The 23392-nt window shown below is 40.7% G+C and overlaps 1 protein-coding gene across 10 annotated transcripts in view; it reads left to right on the top strand.

Moving 5' to 3' along the window:
* stxbp5l (syntaxin binding protein 5L) overlaps nucleotides 1-23392 on the top strand; it is a 348597-nt gene that overhangs the window by 152833 nt on the left and 172372 nt on the right. For all 10 annotated transcript variants that reach the window (XR_010018308.1, XM_063050648.1, XM_063050644.1 and 7 more), the window contains one exon: nucleotides 20348-20431. Coding sequence is in view for 9 of the 10 variants with exons in the window: in XM_063050648.1 (XP_062906718.1) it covers nucleotides 20348-20431 (84 nt within the window). In the remaining variant the exon portion in view is untranslated. The remainder of the gene's footprint in view (nucleotides 1-20347; nucleotides 20432-23392) is intronic.

Here is a 23392-nt window from a genome sequence, read left to right as displayed (position 1 = left end):
GGATAGACATGTCAGAATGGGAATGGGATGTGGAATTAAAATGTGTGGCCACTGGGAGATCCTGCTTTCTCTGGCGGACAGAGCGTAGATGTTCAGCAAAACGGTCTCACAGTCTGCGTCGGGTCTCGCCAATATATAAAAGGCCACATCGGGAGCACCGGACGCAGTATATCACCCCAGTCGACTCACAGGTGAAGTGATGCCTCACCTGGAAGGACTGTTTGGGGCCCTGAATGGTGGTAAGGGAGGAAGTGTAAGGGCCTGTGTAGCACTTGTTCCGCTTACACGGATAAGTGCCAGGAGGGAGATCAGTGGGGAGGGATGGGGGGGACGAATGGACAAGGGAGTTGTGTAGGGAGCGATCCCTGCAGAATGCAGGGGGGGGGAGGGAAAGATGTGCTTAGTGGTGGGATCCCGTTGGAGGTGGCGGAAGTTACGGAGAATAATATGTTGGACCCGGAGGCTGGTGGGGTGGTAGGTGAGGACCAGGGGAACCCTATTCCTAGTGGGGTGGTGGGAGGATTGAGTGAGAGCAGATGTACGTGAAATGGGGGAGATGCGTTTAAGAGCAGAGTTGATAGATCTTTCTGTCTCTGTCTCTGGAGACAGCTTATCCACTGATGTCTACTATAAGCCTACTGACTCTCACAGCTATCTGGACTATTCCTCTTCTCACCCTGTCTCTTGCAAAAACGCCATCCCCTTCTCCCAATTCCTCCGTCTCCGCCGCATCTGCTCTCAGGATGAGGCTTTTCATTCTAGGACGAGGGAGATATCTTTTTTTAAAGAAAGGGGCTTCCCTTCCTCCACTATCAACTCTGCTCTTAAACGCATCTCCCCTATTTCACGTACATCTGCTCTCACTCCATCCTCCCGCCACCCCAATAGGAATAGGGTTCCCCTGGTCCTCACCTACCACCCCACCAGCCTCCGGGTCCAACATATTATTCTCCGTAACTTCCGCCACCTCCAACAGGATCCCACCACTAAGCACATCTTTCCCTCCCACCCTCTCTCTGCATTCCGCAGGGATCGCTCCCTACACAACTCCCTTGTCCATTCGTCCCCCCCATCCCTCCCCACTGATGTCCCTCCTGGCACTTATCCGTGTAAGCAGAACAAGTACTACACATGCCCTTACACTTCCTCCCTTACCACCATTCAGGGCCCCAAACAGTCCTTCCAGGTGAGGCATCACTTCACCTGTGAGTCGACTGGGGTGATATACTGCGTCCGGTGCTCCCGATGTGGCCTTTTATATATTGGCGAGACCCGACGCAGACTGGGAGACCGCTTTGCTGAACATCTACGCTCTGTCCGCCAGAGAAAGCAGGATCTCCCAGTGGCCACACATTTTAATTCCACAGCCCATTTCCATTCTGACATGTCTATCCACGGCCTCCTCTACTGTAAAGATGAAGCCACACTCAGGTTGGAGGAACAACACCTTATATTCCGTCTGGGTAGCCTCCAACCTGATGGCATGAACATCGACTTCTCTAACTTCCGCTAAGGCCCCACCTCCCCCTCGTACCCCATCTGTTACTCTTTTTTATGCACACATTCTTTCTCTCACTCTCCTTTTTCTCCCTCTGTCCCTCTGAATATACCTCTTGCCCATCCTCTGGGTCACCCCCCCCCCTTGTCTTTCTTCCCGGACCTCCTGTCCCATGATCCTCTCGTATCCCCTTTTGCCTGTCACCTGTCCAGCTCTCGGCTCTATCCCTCCCCCTCCTGTCTTCTGCTATCATTTTGGATCTCTCCCTCCCCCTCCAACTTTCTAATCCCTTACTCACTCTTCCTTCAGTTAGTCCTGATGAAAGGTCTCGGCCTGAAACGTCGACTGCACCTCTTCCTACAGATGCTGCCTGGCCTGCTGCGTTCACCAGCAACTTTGATGTATCATGCCTCTGTAATTCTATTTACTCGACTGTAAAACTGATATGTCTGACTTTGGCTCCTCCCTCTCAAACTGCAGGGTGAATTCTATCATATTATGATTGCTGCTTCCTAAGGGTTCCTTTACCTTAAGCTCCCTTATCAAATCTGGTTCATTACACAACACCTTATCCAGAATTGCTTTTCCCCTAATGGGCTCAACCACAAGCTGCTCTAAAGAGCCATCTTGTAGGCATTCTGCAAATTCCTTCTCTTAGGATCCAGCACCAACCTGATTTTCCCAATCTACCTGCATATTGAAATCCCCCATGATTATATTAATGTTGCACTTTATGCATGCCTCTTCTATATTCTGTTGAAATGTTTTAGTGTTCGGATGCCTATATATAATTCCCGAAAGAATCTTTTTTACCCTCAACTCTACCCACAAAGGTTCTATATCTTCCGATCCTATGTCACCTCTTCCTAAAGATTTGATTTCGTTTTTATCAACAGAGCTGCCCTACCCCATCTGTCTCCCTGCCTGTCCTTTTGATACAATATGCATCCTTGGATATTAAGCTCCAAACTATGATCTTCTTTCAGCCACGACTTGATACCCACAACGTAATACCTGGCAATCTTTAACTACACTACACTCAATCTGTATACTACGTGCTTTCAAATATAACGCCTTCTGTCCTGTATTCATCACCCTTTTTGATTTTGCTTCCAAGTTACACTTCAACTCATCCCACTAACTGCAATTTTGTCCAATCATCTTCTATCCTTCCTCTTGGTCTCACTACCCACTGCATCTATTTGTATTCCCACTTGCTTCATCCTCTGGCCAAATTAGTTTACACCCTCCCCAACAGTTCCAGTAAGCTTGCCTGCAGTGATACTGATCCCCCTCGCATTCAGGTGTAACCTGTACTTTTTGTACAGGTCAAATCTTCCACAAAGGAGACCCCAGTGATCCAGGAATCTGAAACCCTGTCCCCTGCACCAGTTCCTCAGCCACTCGTTCATCTGTACTGTCCTCCTTTTCCTACCCTGACTAGCATATAACACTGGGAGTAATCCAGAGATGACTACCTTGGGTGTCTTACTCCTCAGCCTCTCCCTAACTCGCTATACTCACTGTGCAGAACCTCTTCCCCCTTTGTACCTGTATCATCGGTGCCAGTGTGCAACAGACCCTCTGACTGCTCACCCTCCCTCTTGAGAATATTCTGTAGCTGCTCTGAGACATTCTTGACCTTAGCACTTGGGAGAGACACAGTATACTGGCACTCTTTCATGATCACAGGATTTCCTGTCTATTTCTCTAACTACCGAATCTCCTTTCTCTATTCACTACTCCTTTCTACTTGACTTTACCCTTTCCTGCTGAACCACAGAGGCAACCATAGTGCCACTGGCCCGGCTGCTGCTACCGGGCGCTAATAGGTCATCCCCCACCCCTGCAATATCAAAAAAGGTGTACTTGTTGCTGAGGGGAATGGCCACATGGGAACTATGCACTAACTGCTTACTCCCCTTATTTCTCCACGTGGTCAAACATTTATTAACAGAAGCCTGCACTCTGGGTGACCACCTCAGTAAAGTCTCATCTATGAGGTTTTCGGTTTCCTGCTCCAACTGATGGCCCAAATGGCCTAATCCTGCTGCTTTGTGTTATCACTTTATAAGTAATTTCTTATTGATCATAAGGTGACTAATGTAAACCAACTTTACAAAGGGAGAGAGAAAATAGGGATTTATAGACCAGTTAGCTTTCTGTTGATAATGGGGAAAATGTAACAGCAAACTATTTGGGAATAAGTAACCAGGATCAGTCAGAGGCAGTGTGGAATACCACAAGGAAAATCATGTTTGACAAGTTTACCAGAATTTTTTGATGAGATCGCTTAGAATGGGTGGGGGTGACTTAACAGACCTGCTGGTTTTGGGCTTTCAATAAGATTACTGCATCAAATCAAACCATGTGACTAAAGATAATGTACTGGTGTGGATAGAGAACTGGTTGGCAGACAGAAAACAAAGAGCAGGAACTAACAGGTGACGAAATAATTTCCCACTTGGGATAAATAGAATACTTATTATTGTTATTTACAGAATAATAGACATTGATGAGTGAAGGATCACTTGCGTGGGGGGGGGGGGGAGGTCCTAGGAATCCAGTTTCACATAATATATTGGTCACAAGAATTAAATGTGGAATCTTTTAAGTCTGTGATTCACATATACTGTAGATACTTGAGAGAGTGAGATAATTTGGATAGGTTGAGTGAATGGATAGATGCTGTATCATGCGAGGGGACCCACTTTAATAGCGAAAGCAAGAAGGCATATTGTTATTTGAACACTGAGTGTGTAGGAAATGGAGAGGTGCAGCGAGACTTGGGTGTCCTTCTACATCAATCGTTGTGCTGAATTTGAATTTGTGTGGAAATCACCCTATTGACAATTGGTGAAAAATATATTTGGCATTATTTATTCCCTTAATTGCAGAGGTAAAGGACAAATACTCCCATCTTGCACCATATGCTACCTAGCAAGACACTAGATGATCAGTCTCTGTCAAACTTGTGACTTCACTTTGTTCTCTGAGCCCCAGAATCAGGGACTCCTTGCCAGCATTGGTGCTAGAGTGTCTCTCTGATCTTAGATTCTCATGTTGTTTCAGGATTTAATATGAAGTTAAATCAGAGCGGCTGTACCACACGTTAATTCAGCTCAGATAAGACCTACTTCATATATTTTTGTCCCTTTGTAGTTGGACTGTTAGTTGCTCCAGTACCTTCAATTTCTACTTTTATGACATCCTTGTTATTAGCACTAAGCCACTTGGGAACAGAGGAGTATGGAGTTGATTGCCTCCAGCAGTTCATGCAAAGATTTCATTTCCAACCAGGTTTAAACACTTGTGGGTATTTTTAATTAGACCTCTAGTTATTTCCTATTATCATAGCAACAACCAGTTCTTCTGTCTGCTTCTGAGACTTTGAAATGCTATTGGAGATATCTTGGAGATTATTGCCACGTTATGAAACTAAGAGAATGTAACATTGGCATTGTCTCTTTTCTCATGCTGGTCTAGTTCCTGCTTGTCGTCAATTGGCCCTAAAGAGACAGGCATAATCATACATTGCAGAAATAGGCACTTTGGCTCAGCCATTTCTGCTGACTATCAATTGATCACCCCCTACGTACTCATGAAAATGTGGCCAAATTCTGCTTCAACTCTACCTATAATTTCACAGATAACACCATTGTAGTGGGCTGGACTTGAAAAAGTAAAAAAAAACAAGCTAGAATACAAGAAGGAGATAGAGAGCCGAGTGGCAAGGTGTCGTGACTTTCCGTAGTTTCAGCAAAACAAAAGAACTTGTCATTGGCTTCAGAAAATGGGGTAGAACACATATATCTCATGCCTGGCATACCGAGACTGGGGTATTAAGAGAGATTCAGACAACTTATCTTGTAGACGTCAGTGTTTAAAGAAATGAGAGGGAACCTTACTGAAATTTATAAAAATCCCCATAGGACTGGGCAGAGTGTGCTCAGAAAGATCACTTCATTCAGGCAATAAACTGGGTAAGTCCTGATCTAGGGATCACAACCTAAAGATATAGAGGACTGAGAAGAGTGGCTTCTCAATCGGAAGTGGTAAATCTAAAAGAACTCTCTACTGCATAGGAGAATTGAACCAAAACTTCAAATCTGTTTGAGAAGGAGTTGGTTTTATTTCTTATAGTTGAGATCAAGGTGAATGGGAGAAAAGAGGGATGGGTTATGAATTTGAGTCGTAGTGTATTGAATGGCAGAGCAGATTCAGATTACTGCTGGCCTCTTTCTCCTGTTCCCTACACTTGTATGTCAAGGAAAGAAAATAACTCAACCAAGGCTTGTAAACATTGAAGCCCATTTCTAAAGAAATTTATCACCTTTGAAAACACATGCTACAATCAGTAATTAATGAGTTACTCTTTTATTGTTGGGTATTGGAAGTGGTATTGCTGAATGGGAGGTTAACTCCGATATGTTAACTTATATTGTTAATATTGTTAACTCCTATATGAATTGGATCTATAAAAGTTATCATTGGGACCTAGGTTTTTAAAAAGAAAGATTGCAAATTTTGATATTCTTTGGATTATTTCTTTGGTCTTCTGTAACAGTTATGCTGTTAGTAAACTAAAAGGCAATATACATTTGCGCTGACTGCAGAAATATTAGCCTGAAACTACAAGATACCACTTGTTTATTGCCTGAATGAAGTGTTATTTAGTTCAGTAGGACTTCTTATTCTCCATGATCATTATTGATGAGCAAGTGTACTGTTCTTCAGTTTTTGTAATTTATTCAGTCATGTTTGATGTTTAAACTAAAACTCTGGCTCACGTTTAATTTCTATATGGGAGTGCAACAGAGCAAAACTGGTAACAAAGCCTGACTGATTTTGTTTTGTAACAATGAAGTCCATTAATGCTCACCTTGCAGCTTCAAAACATGAGAATTAAATTGTTGCCATGACATGAGCTTTGGTATCACGTGAGTGGATGCAGTGGTGGGAAATGTTTCAACTATCCGTGTGTTTGAGTAGGTTATCCCCTTCAGTTAATAGGGTGGTATTGCTGGCCCACATGTAAACTGAATTAACATTGAAAATATGCTGTTATAGTTCTGAATATTGAACAACTTGATGGTGGACAATTAATTAGTTAATGGGTGAAAAGGATTTAAGGAACACCATTCCTCAAAGATACTGGAATCCAAAACAAGATGAAATAGAACCAGAGGTGCCAAATGAATAATTGTTACTGGAGCAACACACACAAAATGCTGGAGGAACTCGGCAGGTGAGGCAGCATCTAGGGAGAGGAATAAACATGAAGGGTCTCAGCCTGATTCATCGACTGTTTATTCCCCTCCCTAGATGCTGCCCGGCCTACTGAGTTCCTCCAGCATTTTGTATGTGTTGCTCTAGACTTCCAGCAACTGCAGATTCTTTTGTGTTTATAAATTGATATTGGAAAATCAATGATTTGCAATTATATAAAGATCTTGGATAAAAGCATAAAAGGTACAGTTGCTAAGTTCGCAGATGAAACAAAAATAAACAGGAAAGTAACCTGTGAAGGGGACATAGAGACTACAAAGCAATAGAGTTAGGTAAAGTGAGTGGGCAGCAATGTGGTGAATGTTGCAGGGAAATATGAAGTTATCCATTTTGGTGGTGTAAAATTAAAAATAGTAACCTGTCAAGATAGTGAGAGATTACAGTGCTGTGAGGTGCAAAGCAATCTGGTTGCTCTAGTGAATGAATTGCAAAGGCTGGTATGCAGGGTCTTCAAGTAATTGGAAGAGCTGACAGAATGTATTATTTATTTTGTGGGGAATTGAGTACAAAAGTAGGGAGGATAGGCTTGATTTGGTTCTTCTTGGGCTGACCCTCAAGACTCAGGATTACCTGCTTGCTGTCCAGGTTTCTGAAGTGGTTAATGCATCCAGAGTGCCAATCCTAGTTTCCTCCACAGGTGGGACAGGTTGTGGCTGGTGAGGTGATTTGTTTATGAAGTGGACCGCTCCTATCAACACCCATGCAGGGCACTTGGGCTTCTGATGCATGGCCACAAGTTTCTCAGTACTATCCTGAATAACCTTCTCTAAATAGAACATGCTGGAAATCAAACAGGTTACTTGCTACTTATCAGTGTAATGCCCAGGTTCACATGGTTCATATTCTTTCTCTGTTGTGCTTTTCTGTTCTCTGTGTAGGCTGCTTGTTTGGGTTACTATTGAAGATAAGAGATAGGAGAAATGTGTGCCATCCAATGGGGATGAATGGATTCAGGGGAGGTTTCTCTGGTGAGGGACACTAAGGTTGTGCTTGGGGCTTTTGAGAGGGGAGAAGAGGGAAGACGCCGGAGAGAAGAGGTCGGAGGAGTCAACCTGGAGTGGGGCCGTGATTCGATGAAGCCCAGGGAGATGAAGGAGGATCGGTGAAGGGGAAACCGTGACACATTGGACTGTTTCATTAAAATGTGTCCTTTTTTTTTGCTTTTTCTTCACCAACCCTTTAGTCAAATTAAGAATTATAATGCTAAATCTTTTAGTTGTATGCAATGTACTGTCTATTAAATCATGGTACTTATTTGTAACAGGGTAACAAATCACGCAGCATCCACACAAACATGGGGATTTGGGGGGCTTGCACTTCAATCTCCTGTGTTTGGCGGAACTGTAGCGTGTCTCCCCTAGACTTAATCAGCCGACGGAACCAGTGTGTCACATCAGTCTAAGATCTCATACACTAGGATTCTATCATTTCAGTCACTGACAGTTTTGGGGAGTCCAGTGCGTAAAATAATAGAACCCTAGTGTAGCAAAAAGGTCTGTCCTAATCTATCGTGGCTGCACAGACTTTTCCCCTGTGTAGTGACCTTCTAACAATGAGGGACGCTTCTTTTTTGATCTTCTATAAATTTGAACCTCAAAGAAATCTCTCTATCTTCTCTGTAGAACATTACAGCACAGAAACAGGCCTTTTTGGCCCTTGGCTGTGCCGAACCATTTTTCTGCCTAGTCCCACTGACCTGCACCTGGACCATATCCCTCCATTTACCTCTCACCTATGTACCTGTCCAAGTTTTTCTTAAATGTTAAAAGTGAGCCCGCATTTACCACTTCATCTGGCAGCTCATTCCATACTCCCACCACTCTCTGTGTGAAGAAGCGCCCCCCCCCATGTTCCCTTTAAACTTTTCCCCCTTCACCCTTAACCCATGTCCTCTGGGTTTTTTTCTTCCCTAGCCTCAGTGGAAAAAGCCTGCTTGCATTCACTCTATCTATACTCATCATAATTTTATATACCTCTATCAAATCTCCCCTCATTCTTTTGCGCTCCAGGGAATAAAGTCCTAACCTATCCAACCTTTCTCTGTAACTCAGTTTCTCAAGTCCCGGCAACATCCTTGTAAACCTTCTCTGCACTCTTTCAACCTTATTAATATCCTTCCTGTAATTTGGTGACCAAAACTGTGCACGATACTCCAAATTTGGCCTCACCAATGCCTTATAGTCATAGTCATAGTCATATTTTATTGATCCCAGGGGGAAATTGGTTTTCGTTACAGTTGCACCATAAATAATAAATAGTAATAGAACCATAAATAGTTAAATAGCAATATGTAAATTATGCCAGTAAATTATGAAATAAGTCCAGGACCAGCCTATCGGCACAGGGTGTCTAACCCTCCAAGGGGGGAGTTGTAAAGTTTGATGGCCACAGGCAGGAATGACTTCCTATGACGCTCTGTGCTGCATCTTGGAGGAATGAGTCTCTGGCTGAATGTACTCCTGTGCCCACCCAGTACATTATGTAGTGGATGGGAGACATTGTCCAAGATGGCATGCAACTTAGACAGCAACCTCTTTTCAGACACCACCGTGAGAGAGTCCAGTTCCATCCCCACAACATCACTGGCCTTACGAATAAGTTTGTTGATTCTGTTGGTGTCTGCTACCCTCAGCCTGCTGCCCCAGCACATAACAGCAAACATGATAGCACTAGCCACCACAGACTCGTAGAACATCCTCAGCATCGTCCGGCAGATGTTAAAGGACCTCAGTCTCCTCAGGAAATAGAGACAGCTCTGACCCTTATTGTAGACAGCCTCAGTGTTCTTTGACCAGTCCAGTTTATTGTCAATTCGTATCCGCAGGTATTTGTAATCCTCCACCATGTCCACACTGACTCCCTGGATGGAAACAGGGGTCACCGGTACCTTAGCTCTCCTCAGGTCTACCACCAGCTTCTCAGTCTTTTTCACATTAAGCTGCAGGTAATTCTGCTCACACCATGTGACAAAGTTTCCTACCGTAGCCCTGTACTCAGCCTCATCTCCCTTGCTGATGCATCCAACTATGGCAGAGTCATCAGAAAACTTCCGAAGATGACAAGACTCTGTGCAGAAGCTGAAGTCCGAGGTGTAAATGGTGAAGAGAAAGGGAGACAAGACAGTCCCCTGTGGAGCCCCAGTGCTGCTGATCACTCTGTCGGACACACAGTGTTTCAAGCACACGTACTGTGGTCTGCCAGTCAGGTAATCAAGAATCCATGATACCAGGGAAGCATCCACCTGCATCGCTGTCAGATTCTCCTCCAGCAGAGCAGGGCGGATGGTGTTGAACGCACTCGAGAAGTCAAAAAACATGACCCTCACAGGGCTCGCTGGCTTGTCCAGGTGGGCGTAGACATGGTTCAGCAGGTAGACGATGGCATCCTCAACTCCTAGTCAGGGCTGGTAGGCAAACTGGAGGGGATCTAAGTGTGGCCTGACCATAGGCTGGAGCAGCTCCAGAACAAGTCTCTCCAGGGTCTTCATGATGTGGGAGGTCAATGCCACCGGTCTGTAGTCATTGAGGCCGCTGGGGCGCGGCGTCTTCGGCACAGGGACGAGGCAGGACGTCTTCCACAGTACAGGAACCTCACCATAACATTCCAACTCTTATATTCATTACTTTGATTTATAAAGGCCAATGTTCAAAAGCTCTCTTTGCGATCCTATCTACCTGTGATGCCACTTTTAGGGAATTTTGTATCTGTATTCCCAGATCTCTCTGTTCTACTGCACTCCTCAGTGCCCTACCATTTACCTTGCATGTTCTACCTTGGTTTGTCCTTCCAAATTGCAATACCTCACACTTGTCTGTATTAAACTCCATCTGCCATTTTTCCGCCCATTTTTCCAGCTGGTCCAAATTCCTCTGCAAGCTTTGAAAACCTTCCTCACTGTCCACTACACCTCCAATCTTTGTATCATCAGCAAATTTGCTGATCCAATTTACCACATTATCATCCAGATCATTGATATAGATGACAAATATCAATGGACCCAGCACTAATCCCTGTGGCACACCACTAGTCACAGGCCTCCACTCAGAGAAGCAATCCTCCACTACCACTCTCTGGCTTCTTCCATTGAGCTAATGTCTAATCCAATTTATTACCTCTCCATGTATACCTAGCGAGTGAATCTTCCTAACTAACCTCCCATGCGGGACCTTGTCAAAGGCCTTACTAAAGTCCAAGTAGACAACATCCACTGCCTTCCCTTCATCCACTTTCCTCCCTACATCCACTTTCCTGGTAACCTCCTCGAAAAACTCGAATAGACATTTTAAATATATTTGCCAGGGCCCCTGCAATTTCAACACTAGTCTCCTTCAAGGTCTGAGGGAATACTCTGTCAGGTCCTGGGGATTTATCTACTCTGATTTGCCTCAAGATAGCAAGCACCTCCTCCTCCTCAATCTGTATAAGTTCCATGACCTCACTACTTGTTTGCCTTATTTCCATTGACTCCATGCCAGTTTCCTTAGTAAATACAGATGCAAAAACCCATTTAAGATCTTCCCCATTTCTTTTGGTTCCATACATAGCCAACCACTCTGATCTTCAAGAGGACCAATTTTATCCCTTACTATCCTTTTGCTCTTAATATACCTGTAGAAGCTCTTTGGATTATCCTTCACTTTGACTGCCAAAGCAACCTCATGTCTTCTTTTAGCCCTCCTGATTTCTTACGTATTTTTTTGCACTCCTCCAGCACCTTATTTGCTCCCTGTTTCCTATACATGTCATACATCTCTCTCTTCTTCTTTATCAGAGTTCCAATATCCTTTGAGAACCAAAGTTCCTTATTCTTATTTACTTTGCTTTTAATCCTGACTGGAACATACAAACTCTGCACTCTCAAAATTTCTCCTTTGAAGGCCTCCCACTTACCAATCACATCCTTGCCAGAGTACAACCTGTCCCAATCCATGCTTTTTAGATCCTTTCTCATTTCTTCAAATTTGGCCTTTTTCCAGTTTAGAACCTAAACCCGAGGACCAAATCTGTCTTCATCCATGATCAAGTTGAAACTAATGGTGTTTTGATGACTGGAACCAAAGTGTTCCCCTACACACACTTCCGCCGCCTGTTTCCTAATAACTTGTTTCCTAATAAGACATCTAATACTGCATTCTCTCTAGTTGGTACCTCTATATATTGATTTAGAATGCTTTCCTGTGCACATTTTACAAACTCTAACCCGTCTAGACCTTTAACAGTATGAGAATCCCAATCAATATGTGGAAAATTAAAATCCCCTACTATCACAACTTTGTGTTTCCTGCAGTTGTCTGCTATCTCTCTGCAGATTTGCTCCTCCAATTCTCGCTGACTATTGGGTGGGCTATAATACAACCCCATTAATGTGGTCATACCTTTCCTGTTTCTCAGCTCCACCCATATGGCCTCGGTAGGTAAGACCTCTAATCTGTCCTGCCTGAGCACTGCTGTAACATTTTCCCTGACTAGCAATGCCACCCCCCCCCCACCCTTCATTCCTCTGCCTCTATCACGTCTGAAACATCGGAACCCTGGAACATTAAGTTGCCAGTCCTGCCCCTCCTGCAGCCAATTTTCACTAATGGCTATAATATCGTAATTCCATGTGTCAATCCACGCCCTCAGCTCGTCAGCCTTCCCCACAATACTCCTTGCCTTGAAATAGACACACCTCAGAAGATTATTACCACCACACACAACCTTTCTATTTGTGACTTTGCATGAACTTTTAACATCCTTTACTTTCACCCCTGCTCCACTATCAGCTCTGGCACTCTGGTTCCCATCCCCCTGCAAATCTAGTTTAAACCCTCTCCAAAAGCACTAACTGTACTGTGGAGAACAATCACAGATCTTTCCAAGTACCTACAAAACCTTCACTAAAGGTAACATTTTGGGTAAATCTTCTGATTTCCTCCTATATCTGCTTGAGCTTTGGATTTCCTTTATCTTCAGTTTGTTTTGAGATTTATTACAGAGTACCAGAAGTACTAAAGAATGCAGATGCTGCAGGTTGAACAACATCTGTGGAGCCAAAGGCAAACAATCTTGCATCAGAACTGAAAGTATTGTGAACGATATAGGGAGCGAATGCCAGGGAGAGAGAAACCCAAGTGAATTTGGATAGCCTACAATTCAACAGTATGAACGTAGTATTTTCCAATTTCAAGTAACCAACCCCCTATGTTTATTTCCCACTGCTGCCTACTTAGGTTTTCGTTTCCTTTGTTCATCTTTCCCATTTCTGCCTTCCTACCACCCACATAACACAATAAGACATAGGAGCAGAGTTAGGCCATTCGGCCCATCAGATCTATTCCACTATTCCTTCATAGCTGATATATTATCCCTCTCAACCTCTTTCTCCTGTCTTCTCCCTATAATCTTTGACATCTTGATTAATCAAGAACCTGTCAACCTCCACTTTAAGTTTCTCAATAACTTGGCCTTAACAGCCACCTATGGCAATAAATTCCACAGATTCACTACCTTTTGGCTAAAGAAATTCCTCCTCATCTCTGTTCTAAATGGACATCCATCTAGTGTGAGGCCGTAGACTCAGATTCTAGACTCACCCACTATAGGAAACATCCTCCCTATATCCACTCTATCCAGAACTTTCAATATTTGATAGGTTTTAATGAGATCCCCCTCCCCCCATTCTTCTGTGAGCCATCAAATACTCCTCATATGTTAACCCTTTCATTCCAGGAATCATTCTCATGTAACTCCTCTGGACCCTCTTCAATGCCAGCACATCTTTTCTTAGATATGGAGCCCCAAACTGCTTACAGTACTCCAAGTGCAGTCTGACCTATACCTTATGAAGCCTCAGCATTACATCCTTGATCTTGTATTCTAATCCTCTCAAAATTAATGCTAACATTTGCATTTGTCTTGCTTACCACTGACTCAATCTGCAAGTTAACCTTCAGGGAATTGCTGTGGACTTGGACTCCCAATCCCTTTATACCTCTGATTTTTGAATTTTCTCAGTTTAGAAAATAGTCTATGTCTTCATTCCTTCTACCAAAGTGTATGGCTATATACTTCCCTACACTATATTCCATCTGCCACTTCTTTGTCCATTCTCCCAATCACTCCAAGTCCTTCTGCAGGACTCCCTGCTTCCTAAACACTACTTGCCCCGCCATCTATCTTCGTATTGTCTGCAAATTCGGCCAGAAAGTCAATGTTGTAATCTAAATCATTGACATAGAACACGAAACGAAGCACTCTCAAAACTGACCCCTGTGGAACAACACTAGTCACCGGCAGCTAACCAGTAAAGGGCCTCTTTATTCCATATCTTTGCCTCATGCCGGTCAGCCAATCCTCTATTCATGCTGGTGTCTTTCCTATAATGCGATGGGTTTTTATCTTGTAAAGTAGACTTATGTGTGGCACCTTGTCAAAGGCCTTCTGAAAATCCAAGTAAACAGCATCTGTTGACTCCTTTGTCTATTTGGCCTGTTATTTCTTCAAATAATTCCAACAGATTTGTCAGGTAATATTTCCCCTTAAGGAAACCATTCAGACTTTGCCCTATTTTATCATGTACCTGCAAGTATCTCAAAATCTCATCCTTAATAGTAGACTTCAACTTCTTCCCAAGTACTAAAATCAGGCTAATTGACCTGATTTATAATTCCCTCTCTTCTACCTCCCTCCCTTCTTAAAAAGAGTGGAATTATATTTTCAGTTTTCCAGTCCTGTTGATTCTTGAAAAGACATTGCTAATGCCTCTACAGTCTCTTCAGCTACCTCTTTTAGAACCTTGGGGTGTAGTTTAATTGGTCCAGATGATTTATCTACTTTCAGACCTTCCACCTTTCCAACCACCTTCTCCTTAATAATAGCAACAACACTTCTGTTCCCTGACGCTCTAGGATTTCTGGCATACCGTTAATGTTTTTCATATTGAAGAATGATGCAAGATACTTATTAAGTTCCTTCACCAATTCTTTGTCCCCCACTACTACCTCTCTGGTGTCATTTTACAGCGGTCTGATATCCATTCTCGCCTCTTTATTACTCTTCATATATTTGATATCCTGATATTTAATATATTTTGGTATTCTCTTTTATATTACTGGCTAGCTTCCCTTTGTATTTCATCTTTTCTCTCCTTATTGCTTTTTTAGTTGTTTTCTGTTGTTTTTTAAAGGCTTCCTCTAACTTCCCATTTAACCATACTTACCACCTGAGCTTTGCCTCTTCAGGCCTACCCTCTGTATCCCCTTCCCCAGCCAACTAGTTTCCCTCCCTTAACTGGCCTCACTTATCACCTTGCAGCCTCTGTCTCAATCCTATCCCTCCCGTTCTCTGAACCTGGCTCTATCTGCCCTTCATCTCCTCCTAAACTGATTCCTCCTACCAACTACCTTCCCCTGTCACACCTACTGACTTACCTCTTTGTACTGGTTATCTCTCTACATGCACAGTCCTGGTTCAGAGACACAACCTAAAACATTGCCTCCACGAATGCTGTTCGATCCCTTGAGTTCATCCAGCAGTTTGCATTTTTGCTGCAGAATACCTAAGACTTTGATTAAAATAATTCAGTATAGTGTTCAGCAGGAATATAGAACATTGGATTATTGGCAGTTCTTCCTTAGTGCTATTTTTCGCCAACTCAGTGACTATTGTAATCTTCATTTCTTTCTGTATTTAGTGCATCTCTTGTTTTCTTCCGCTTTTTGTCCCATTGTTTCCTAACTCCATCTGTTTTCTGCACTTCTCACAAATAATCTAGGAATATGTTGTTGTTGAGCAGCTCTCCGAGTTGGCTTGTTAGCTTCCAGATGTTTTATTACCCAGCTAGGCAACTTCATCAGTGCAACTTCGAATGAAATATTGCTGATCTACATAGTTCATCTTTTATGTGTCCTGTGATTAGTCCATTTGTGTACGTGTGGATATATGTGCCATTTCTATTGGTTACCGATTATGTAATCCGTGATTGGTTCGTTAAAATCTGATTAGGTGATAATTGTTGTCCAAGCTGTGTAGTTGCACTGATGATGTTGCCTAGCTGGGCAACGAAAGATCTGCAAGCTAACAAGCCAGCTCAGCGAGCTACTCAATAACAACATCCTCAACCCGAGCTACAAATCTTTTCCAATATCTTAAATCTAGAAATATCTTAACCTTTCTTGTCAAGAAAGCAGAAGAGTCAATAGAACTGTGCCAATGTTTACTTGCCAGCATAGAGTTGAGAAGGATAAGAAAGGAGGGAGATAAAAATTTCTTTGTTTATACCCACATCCAGAAGCCAGCAAAAATGATAGACTGACTGTCAAGCAAGAAAGACTGTGGCAGTTAGTCTTTAGAAATGGTCCACAAGACTATTCATTATGAACGGAAAAAAGGGATTTGTTTACTCGTACTCAGATTGTTAAAAACAAGACTATGCGCACAAATGAGATGAACAAAACTGGATTTTATTTCATTTGGTTCAGTGTTCAAAAGTTAAGAAATGTTTCTTAAATTATACAGAAGTTTTCATCAAGCATTAGCTTAACCACTGTTCAGTTTTGGCCACGAATTCTAAGGAACGAAACAGTGACCTTGGAAAGAATGTATTGGTTACTTATTAACGTAATACTTGTGATACCAGACCTTGAAAGAATTAAATATGAATATTTGGTTGCAAAGAAATTAGAAACATGATCAGAAAATGACAGCAGGATAAACCTGCCAAGACCAAATAAAAGGCGGAATACAGAAAGCAAAGAAGATATGAAGTTATCCATACACAAAAACACAAGCCAAGTGATTGGAGCTTAGCAACTCTGGCTTTATGGGTGGAATATTGGGTAAGATCTTCTGTAAGTTTGATGAGTTATATATTCACTAGTTTGACCAAACTAGTTCATTTCCTTTAAATTTGATAATGTTGTTTACTCTCTATATTAAACTCTAAACAGATTAAATCTGTATTCTTTGAGTTTAGAAGATTGCATTGAAACTTGTAAGATCCTAAAGGGACATGACAAGATGCCTATTGAGATGTTTTCCCTTGTGAGAGAATGTTGAATGAAGAAGTATCATTTCAATAGATCAGTCATTTAACCCAAAATATATCTAAATTTCATTTTGCAATGGTGTTGAATCACTGGAATCCTCTAACCCTGAAGGTGGAGGCTAAAGTGTAATGAATATTCAAGAAGTTCTTCAGCTTTGGGTTACCCCTCAGTCATTTTTTTCAAGACAGAAGACTAGACTTAGCACCCTTTACTGAAATGTATTCTCTCACATGTCTGGTATTATCTTTGTAAACCTTTGGTATTTCTTCAGTCCCCTACATCCATTTTATAATATGGTGACCAGAACTGTATGTGGTACTCTTGTCAAATCAAAATGGATACAGTAAAAGCATAACAAATCTCCATTTTTTTCAAATCTATTCTTTGTGAAATAAACTATATCGTGTGGATTCTTCTTATGATTGGGGTTGCAACCTTTAGTAATTACTGTATTCATGTTCTTGAGTTCTCATTATTCTTAAACTCCATCTAAACTTTCATCTTCCATTTAATGTGACTTTCCTCTATCCCATTTATCTGTGTTCAACCTCATTTTTCAATTATTTGTCTATCCTGATGTTTATTAAGTTTGCAGTCCTCTTTAGCTGCTTAAAAAGTGACTTACCCTGCTCCATTTGTTCAGACAAGTGAAAAGTATTATATCATGCTACTGATATGAGCCTTGTAGATAGTATGCCTTGGAAATGGAGAGGAATTATCAAATGAAGCTGTTGGATAGGGTAAAGTATAGAGACAGGTGCAGAGTCATCTGTCACAATATTATTTTTGACACCCAAGTTTAGCAGCACACGAATATGGAAGTCTGAAAAACTGATTGAATTTTCAGTGACTAATAGCCTTAGGTTTCCTTTGTTCTCAAATCTAGATTCCTGATTAGATATCACTCCATTGTGCTGCGTTTCTGCTGAACAATTAATCTTCACTGTTGGGGCTGTGTCCTCACAAAACTCAGTTGTAATTTAACAATACTGTATACAACAAAAAAAGATACTTGGTTAGCAGATAAGCTAAATAAATAGAAGATGAAGAGAATAAGTTTGTCTTCAATTGTGATAACAGTAAAATAGCATTTCTTAACCCTATTTTATGTAATGAGTTTTCAAAAAATCGTGGCATTCACATATTAAAGTGCTTTAGAAAGGAAACCAACATCTCTGTATCTATTGGAAATGTATGTTTGGGTTGTGAATGAGTTGTCAAATTGGCTGGTTCTTCTTAGATGGTGTCAAGTGTTGATAGAACTTACTCAATAAATTGAAGAATATTTCACCAGCTTCCTGAATTATATATAATGGAAAAAGCATTTGTATGCCAGGAGCTGAGACAATTATCCAAGGTTTTCCATGCTGTATTACTTTTCCACTGATTATGTAGCCACAAAATCTGGTTTAAGTTGACTTGAGCTTCCAGCCACTGGTAATCCACCGAAGGTTGTTAAAAATGGGAGGAATCTGAAATGGAAATGCTATTGAATTTCAGGTGTAAAAGGTTAGACCTCATCTTGTTAGAGATGGTGAATGCCTGGTACTTTTGCGGCATAAATGTTACTCACATCTAAAGCCATACCTGAATGTTGTCTAGGTCTTGGTGTATGCACTTCTGAGCTGTCTTATTTATTAATTAGCTAGAAATTCTGCATTCTATTCTCTTTTTACTACTTCCATGTAATTATATATGACATGATCTGTCTGGATGGCACACAAAACAAAAGCTTTTCACTTTATTTCAGTACATGAGACCATAATAAACCAATACCAAATAAGGTTGACCATTGTAAAAACATACCCATAACTAAACCCCTCTTATTCCAGGTTTCAGGCACAAAGAATAAATTCTAGATGTTCTGCTACATTATCATAGTGTGCCAAATATTCTCTGCCATATACTGAGTGCAACTGAAGTTAGGGTTGTCTGTTGTTCTATGGTTCTGGCCTAATTGTTTCTCGTCATGCTTTAAGAATTGTCCTTTTAATTCCCTGCTTGCAGCAGTATGGAAAAGTAGCTAATAGTCAAAGATGGGTAGTTCAACACTTGTTGGAGATGATCATTGCTTGGAACTTTGTGGCATGAAGATTACTTGCATATATTATCTTATCTGAATGTTATCCAACTCTTGGTCCTTGTGTGAGGATGGACTGCTTAATTATAAAGGACTGGAATTTTGATGCTGATATGGTAACAGCAATATGTGGTAACTTCACTGTGTTAAAACAAAAATCAAGGCATTTCACAAAGGTGAGATCAAACACAAATAAGTTGATGTATAACCTGATAAGTTGATGTGGCTAACAGATTCCATAAGTGAATGAAGTGCAGTTGTTAAGGTGGCAGGGTGGAGATATTTCTGTGCCAAAGGAGGCATAAGGCACTTCTTTCCTCTACTAACCTGCAGGTCACCCTCGGACAAGGTTTAGCCCCTGCTGATCCCCCAGATCAGGGTCATGTGAAGCCATGGGAGCAGGTGGTGAATGGTCAAGTGAGTAGCTGGTGCATATCACAAGTCATAGCTATGCGACCACTGATGCCAGGCAGAAAATTTCTGAAAAATATTGCTAATGGCTGGGGTCACCCATCTTATAAAGACACTGTCCAGAAGAAGGCAATGGGCAAACCACTTCTGTAGAATAATTTGCCAAAGACAGTCAAGGTCATTGAAAGACTATGATCACCTATGTCATACAACAGGACACGTAATGAACAAACAGTTGTTACAGTCAATCCTCGGATATTCAGAATATGGAGTGAAGCACCTCTGTGGAGAATCCAGAAAAATGTAAATGTGATATAAAGTATCATGTATTAAATGCGTTAAAAGGCATAAGGCATCTTGCATAATACTCATAGTTTATTTAAATTCTAGATCTTGTTTGCTTTAGATATTTTACAGTGGTATCTTTTTCCAGCTTCTTAAGTATCCATGCTGCTTCTATTCAATGGTCAAAACCGTATGTCCCCAAATATGGGTCTGTCAGACAAAATTACAACCTAGTATGACTCAAGATTATCTTTACTATACTGTATAAATGTGCTTCCTAGAAATTTTACTCACATTGTAATGCACACATTCTGTATTCCACTGCACTTTTAATGTACTTTTCAAGTATTTTCTGGAGGCCAGCTTTTTAAGTCTGGAAGTGCAAACCTTTTAAAATGACAGAGCATAATTTTGAAATGTTATACAGCTAACTTGTTAACTGGTAAATCAGCACTCAGTAAATCAAGATTCCACTGTATTTTAAAATAATTAAACCTTTTGGCATGTTATAGAGGCTGTTGTTGACTGTAAATGGATCTTTCATTTAAGTTGTCTTTGGAGTTTACCTTCTCGCATTTTCTATGCCGGCAAAGGATAATATTATACACTTCTTAGAATTTCTGTGCTGCTAATACATAAAAAGATGTGGCTACATATGTGAAGTATAAATGATCACAGTATATTGTTATCTACATTAGAGTTGACGCAAGCATATTTATTTGGAATTGACTTTATATCTTCAAATTCCTCTTGCAGCTGCTCTTGGGGTTTGAAAGTGGAACAGTTGTACTGTGGGACGTCAGGTCAAAGAGGGCAGATTTTAGATTTTATTATGATGAGGTGAGTAAAATTTTTATGTTGGGGAGACATGAAATTATTGTTTGAATTGTTATGACAATATATTTAGACTGTGTCTATCAATATCTTTTACAAAATTTTTATTTTATGGATTGTGCAAAATTGATGTTTTATGATACTGAACAATTGGTAGGAGCAGCAGAAGAGTTTGTAAGTTTCTGTATAAAGTTGCCATGCTGTTGATAGCCTGTATAGCATTAGCTAGAGAGACTAAAATTTGTTAAATTTTCAGCAAAAAAAAAATTGTAGTTTGTGTAGTTTGTAGTGCATGTAGTCCCAGAAAAAAATCAAGTGCTGTAACGGCTTCAGTAAAAATATATCATGATTATTAAAATGGAGAAAAAGTAATATTTTTCCATTTACATTTTAACACTAATGACTTTATTATGTGAACTATTTAGCAAAACATTTAACTGTTTTTAAAGATGTTTTTGATGCAAGGTAAATTCATATTGAGAGAAATTTTTATTCAGTGCTTTAAGTCTGTCCTAGTTAAAAATCTGAATATATGGCCAAAATGGGCAGGTGCTAATGATATTCAAACTTGTGAATCTTAAATTTCCAGGATTTATTATAGTAGGAGATTCAGATACAGACAGTAGAATAAATGAAATAAGTATTCATTTTATATAGGCTGTGCATAATTACAAAATATTATATGTAATTACTTTGTAGCAGTCAGCGCAAAGTTGAATTAGAAAAAAAATCAAACAGTAAATAATTATTCCGAAGATTTTTGTATGAATTAAAAACAAATAGCTGGAAAAGATCAGCAGAAGATGAAGCACCAGTGGAGAGTTAGGAGGGTTAATAAGGGTCGTGCTGAATCCAGATGCAACTCAGATTCACTTCCCAAGGTCTCATCCATCCATATGAAGTCAGAATACAGAAAGCTGAATTCACTGATCTTCTGCAACTGACCGGTATCTTGCAAAGGAGAGTGGGCTTTGTACTGCAAGTAGGTTTCATGTAGCACAAACTAAAGCCCCACCTCTGGAACACCTTGTCAGTGATTGTCAACTTTTGTGCTGGAAAAAGATTTTAAAGTTTTTAAACATGCAGTTTGCAAACAGTTAAGGCTGTTCTGCATCCTTGAAAGCTTGCAGCCCCTTCAAATAGGCTTTAACTGTTAGACTCTTGAACTGACACTCTTGTATGATAAAATGGAATCTTAAGCTCACAATCTACTTTGCACTTTATTGTCTACCTGCATTGCACTTTCTCTGTAACTTTTACACTTTGATTTGAACTTCATCTCCATCTTCCGGGGTAGAGACCAGAAGACAATGTATAAAAAGAGATTAATCAGGTTTGCAGTTCTCCCAGTAGTGCGAGCTATTTTTTGACCACATCCACTTTGTCTTGAACATTCCACTGTGATATTTGGAAAAATGCTGCTGGATCTAGTCCTTGAATGGATACACAGAACATAATTTAATAACATGACAAAGAGGAGCCTCCCTTGAGCTAACTTCACATTTCAATAGGGCTATATCTACTTCTGTGCTGATTTCCATATCCTCTGAATTCTTGTGCTCAGTCTTGATTATGATCAATGACTGAAGTAGAGGATTCCATTGAATCAAGCCAGTGGTTCTCAACCTTTTTCTGCTTGTTCCCTGTTTGTGACTTTCATTTTACTTCTGTTACCCCTAGTCTCCATAGTCTTCATTAGATGCTAAAGTTTTTTTTTTGGTCAACTGTGCAGATTATTCTAACATATAGTCAATATTTATGTTATAAAAGGTTATAATGTTACAGGTATATATGTAAACTGTTTTCAAAGCTTTGAATAAGATACTTTATAATATACTATATATAATAATATTCTTCCAACCAGCAATGAAAAAGCACTTCATGTATTTAGTGAGACCCTTGTGACTGATGCAAACTAGTGAGTTTTTAAGTATCTAATAGCAACTTGACTGAAGATAAGCAAAGATCACCTCTTTTCACAACATCAAGATGATTATGAGCTTTTGATAAATGTAGAGCTTGACTAAAACCACATTGAACTAGATACGAGGTGGGAAATCCAGTTAAAAACAACTTTGCTTTCTCCCAGAGCTGTAGAAACTTATTTTGAATTTCACTAGTTGTCCAAAACTTTTGCTTGCCGCATTTAAATTTTGTCTGAGCCGTTATATCACCTGGCAACTCCATAAGACATTCTTGCAATGTGGTGTCAACATCATTCACATTCACCTCAAATATCTTGAATATTTTAGCAAAATAGTAAACTTACCATGACCCATTCAGAGGCTTCTGTGGCCCCTATGGAATCCAGCATTGCCCCCAAGGAGGGCAAAAGGCCCACATTGAGAACCACTGATTTAAGACATTTTTCCTCATCTCGGCACCAAGTGACTGATCCTTATCCCAAGCTTTGGTCTCTAATTCTAGATTCAGCAGAGAAAGAAAATTGTCTTGGCATCAATCTCCATCAATCATTCTCAAAATTTTGTGTGAAGAGAAGCCTCTTCATTCTTTTGAACTCCAGTAGGCAGAGACCAATCTTTTGCAACTTGCTTTGTCTAATTATATTCAAATATCTTAAAAGTTATTGTTATGAACATGCTTGGATCTTTAAGATCACTTTTATTTTATGGCATTCTTTCTTGTTTTCAGACGCTATGCCCGACAAAAATGACTGAATAAGAGCTATTCAGACTCTTGACTTCCTAAACCAGAAAAGCACGCTCCCTAAATGGCAACATGCTGCCAGCCCAAAATAATCAACATTGTAGCCAAAGAGTGGTTCATAATTCCTGGGCCACTCTCAAAGCGTAATGTCTTATGGTTCATTACTGCTTGCTGTATTCTACAGAATCTGGCGATCATGTCAATTCACCCCTTGTCAGAGTGTGAGAAGAACTCTGAATCAAACCAGAGAAAGAAGTAGTCGTGCCTGAATGCAGAAAGACACAAGCGACATTCAGGCAT

This window comes from Mobula hypostoma, chromosome 6, assembly GCF_963921235.1.
Source record: "Mobula hypostoma chromosome 6, sMobHyp1.1, whole genome shotgun sequence".
In the NCBI taxonomy this organism is placed as follows: domain Eukaryota; kingdom Metazoa; phylum Chordata; class Chondrichthyes; order Myliobatiformes; family Myliobatidae; genus Mobula; species Mobula hypostoma.
The sequence above is the reverse complement of the archived record's forward strand: the minus strand, read 5'-3'. Positions and strand labels throughout refer to the sequence as shown.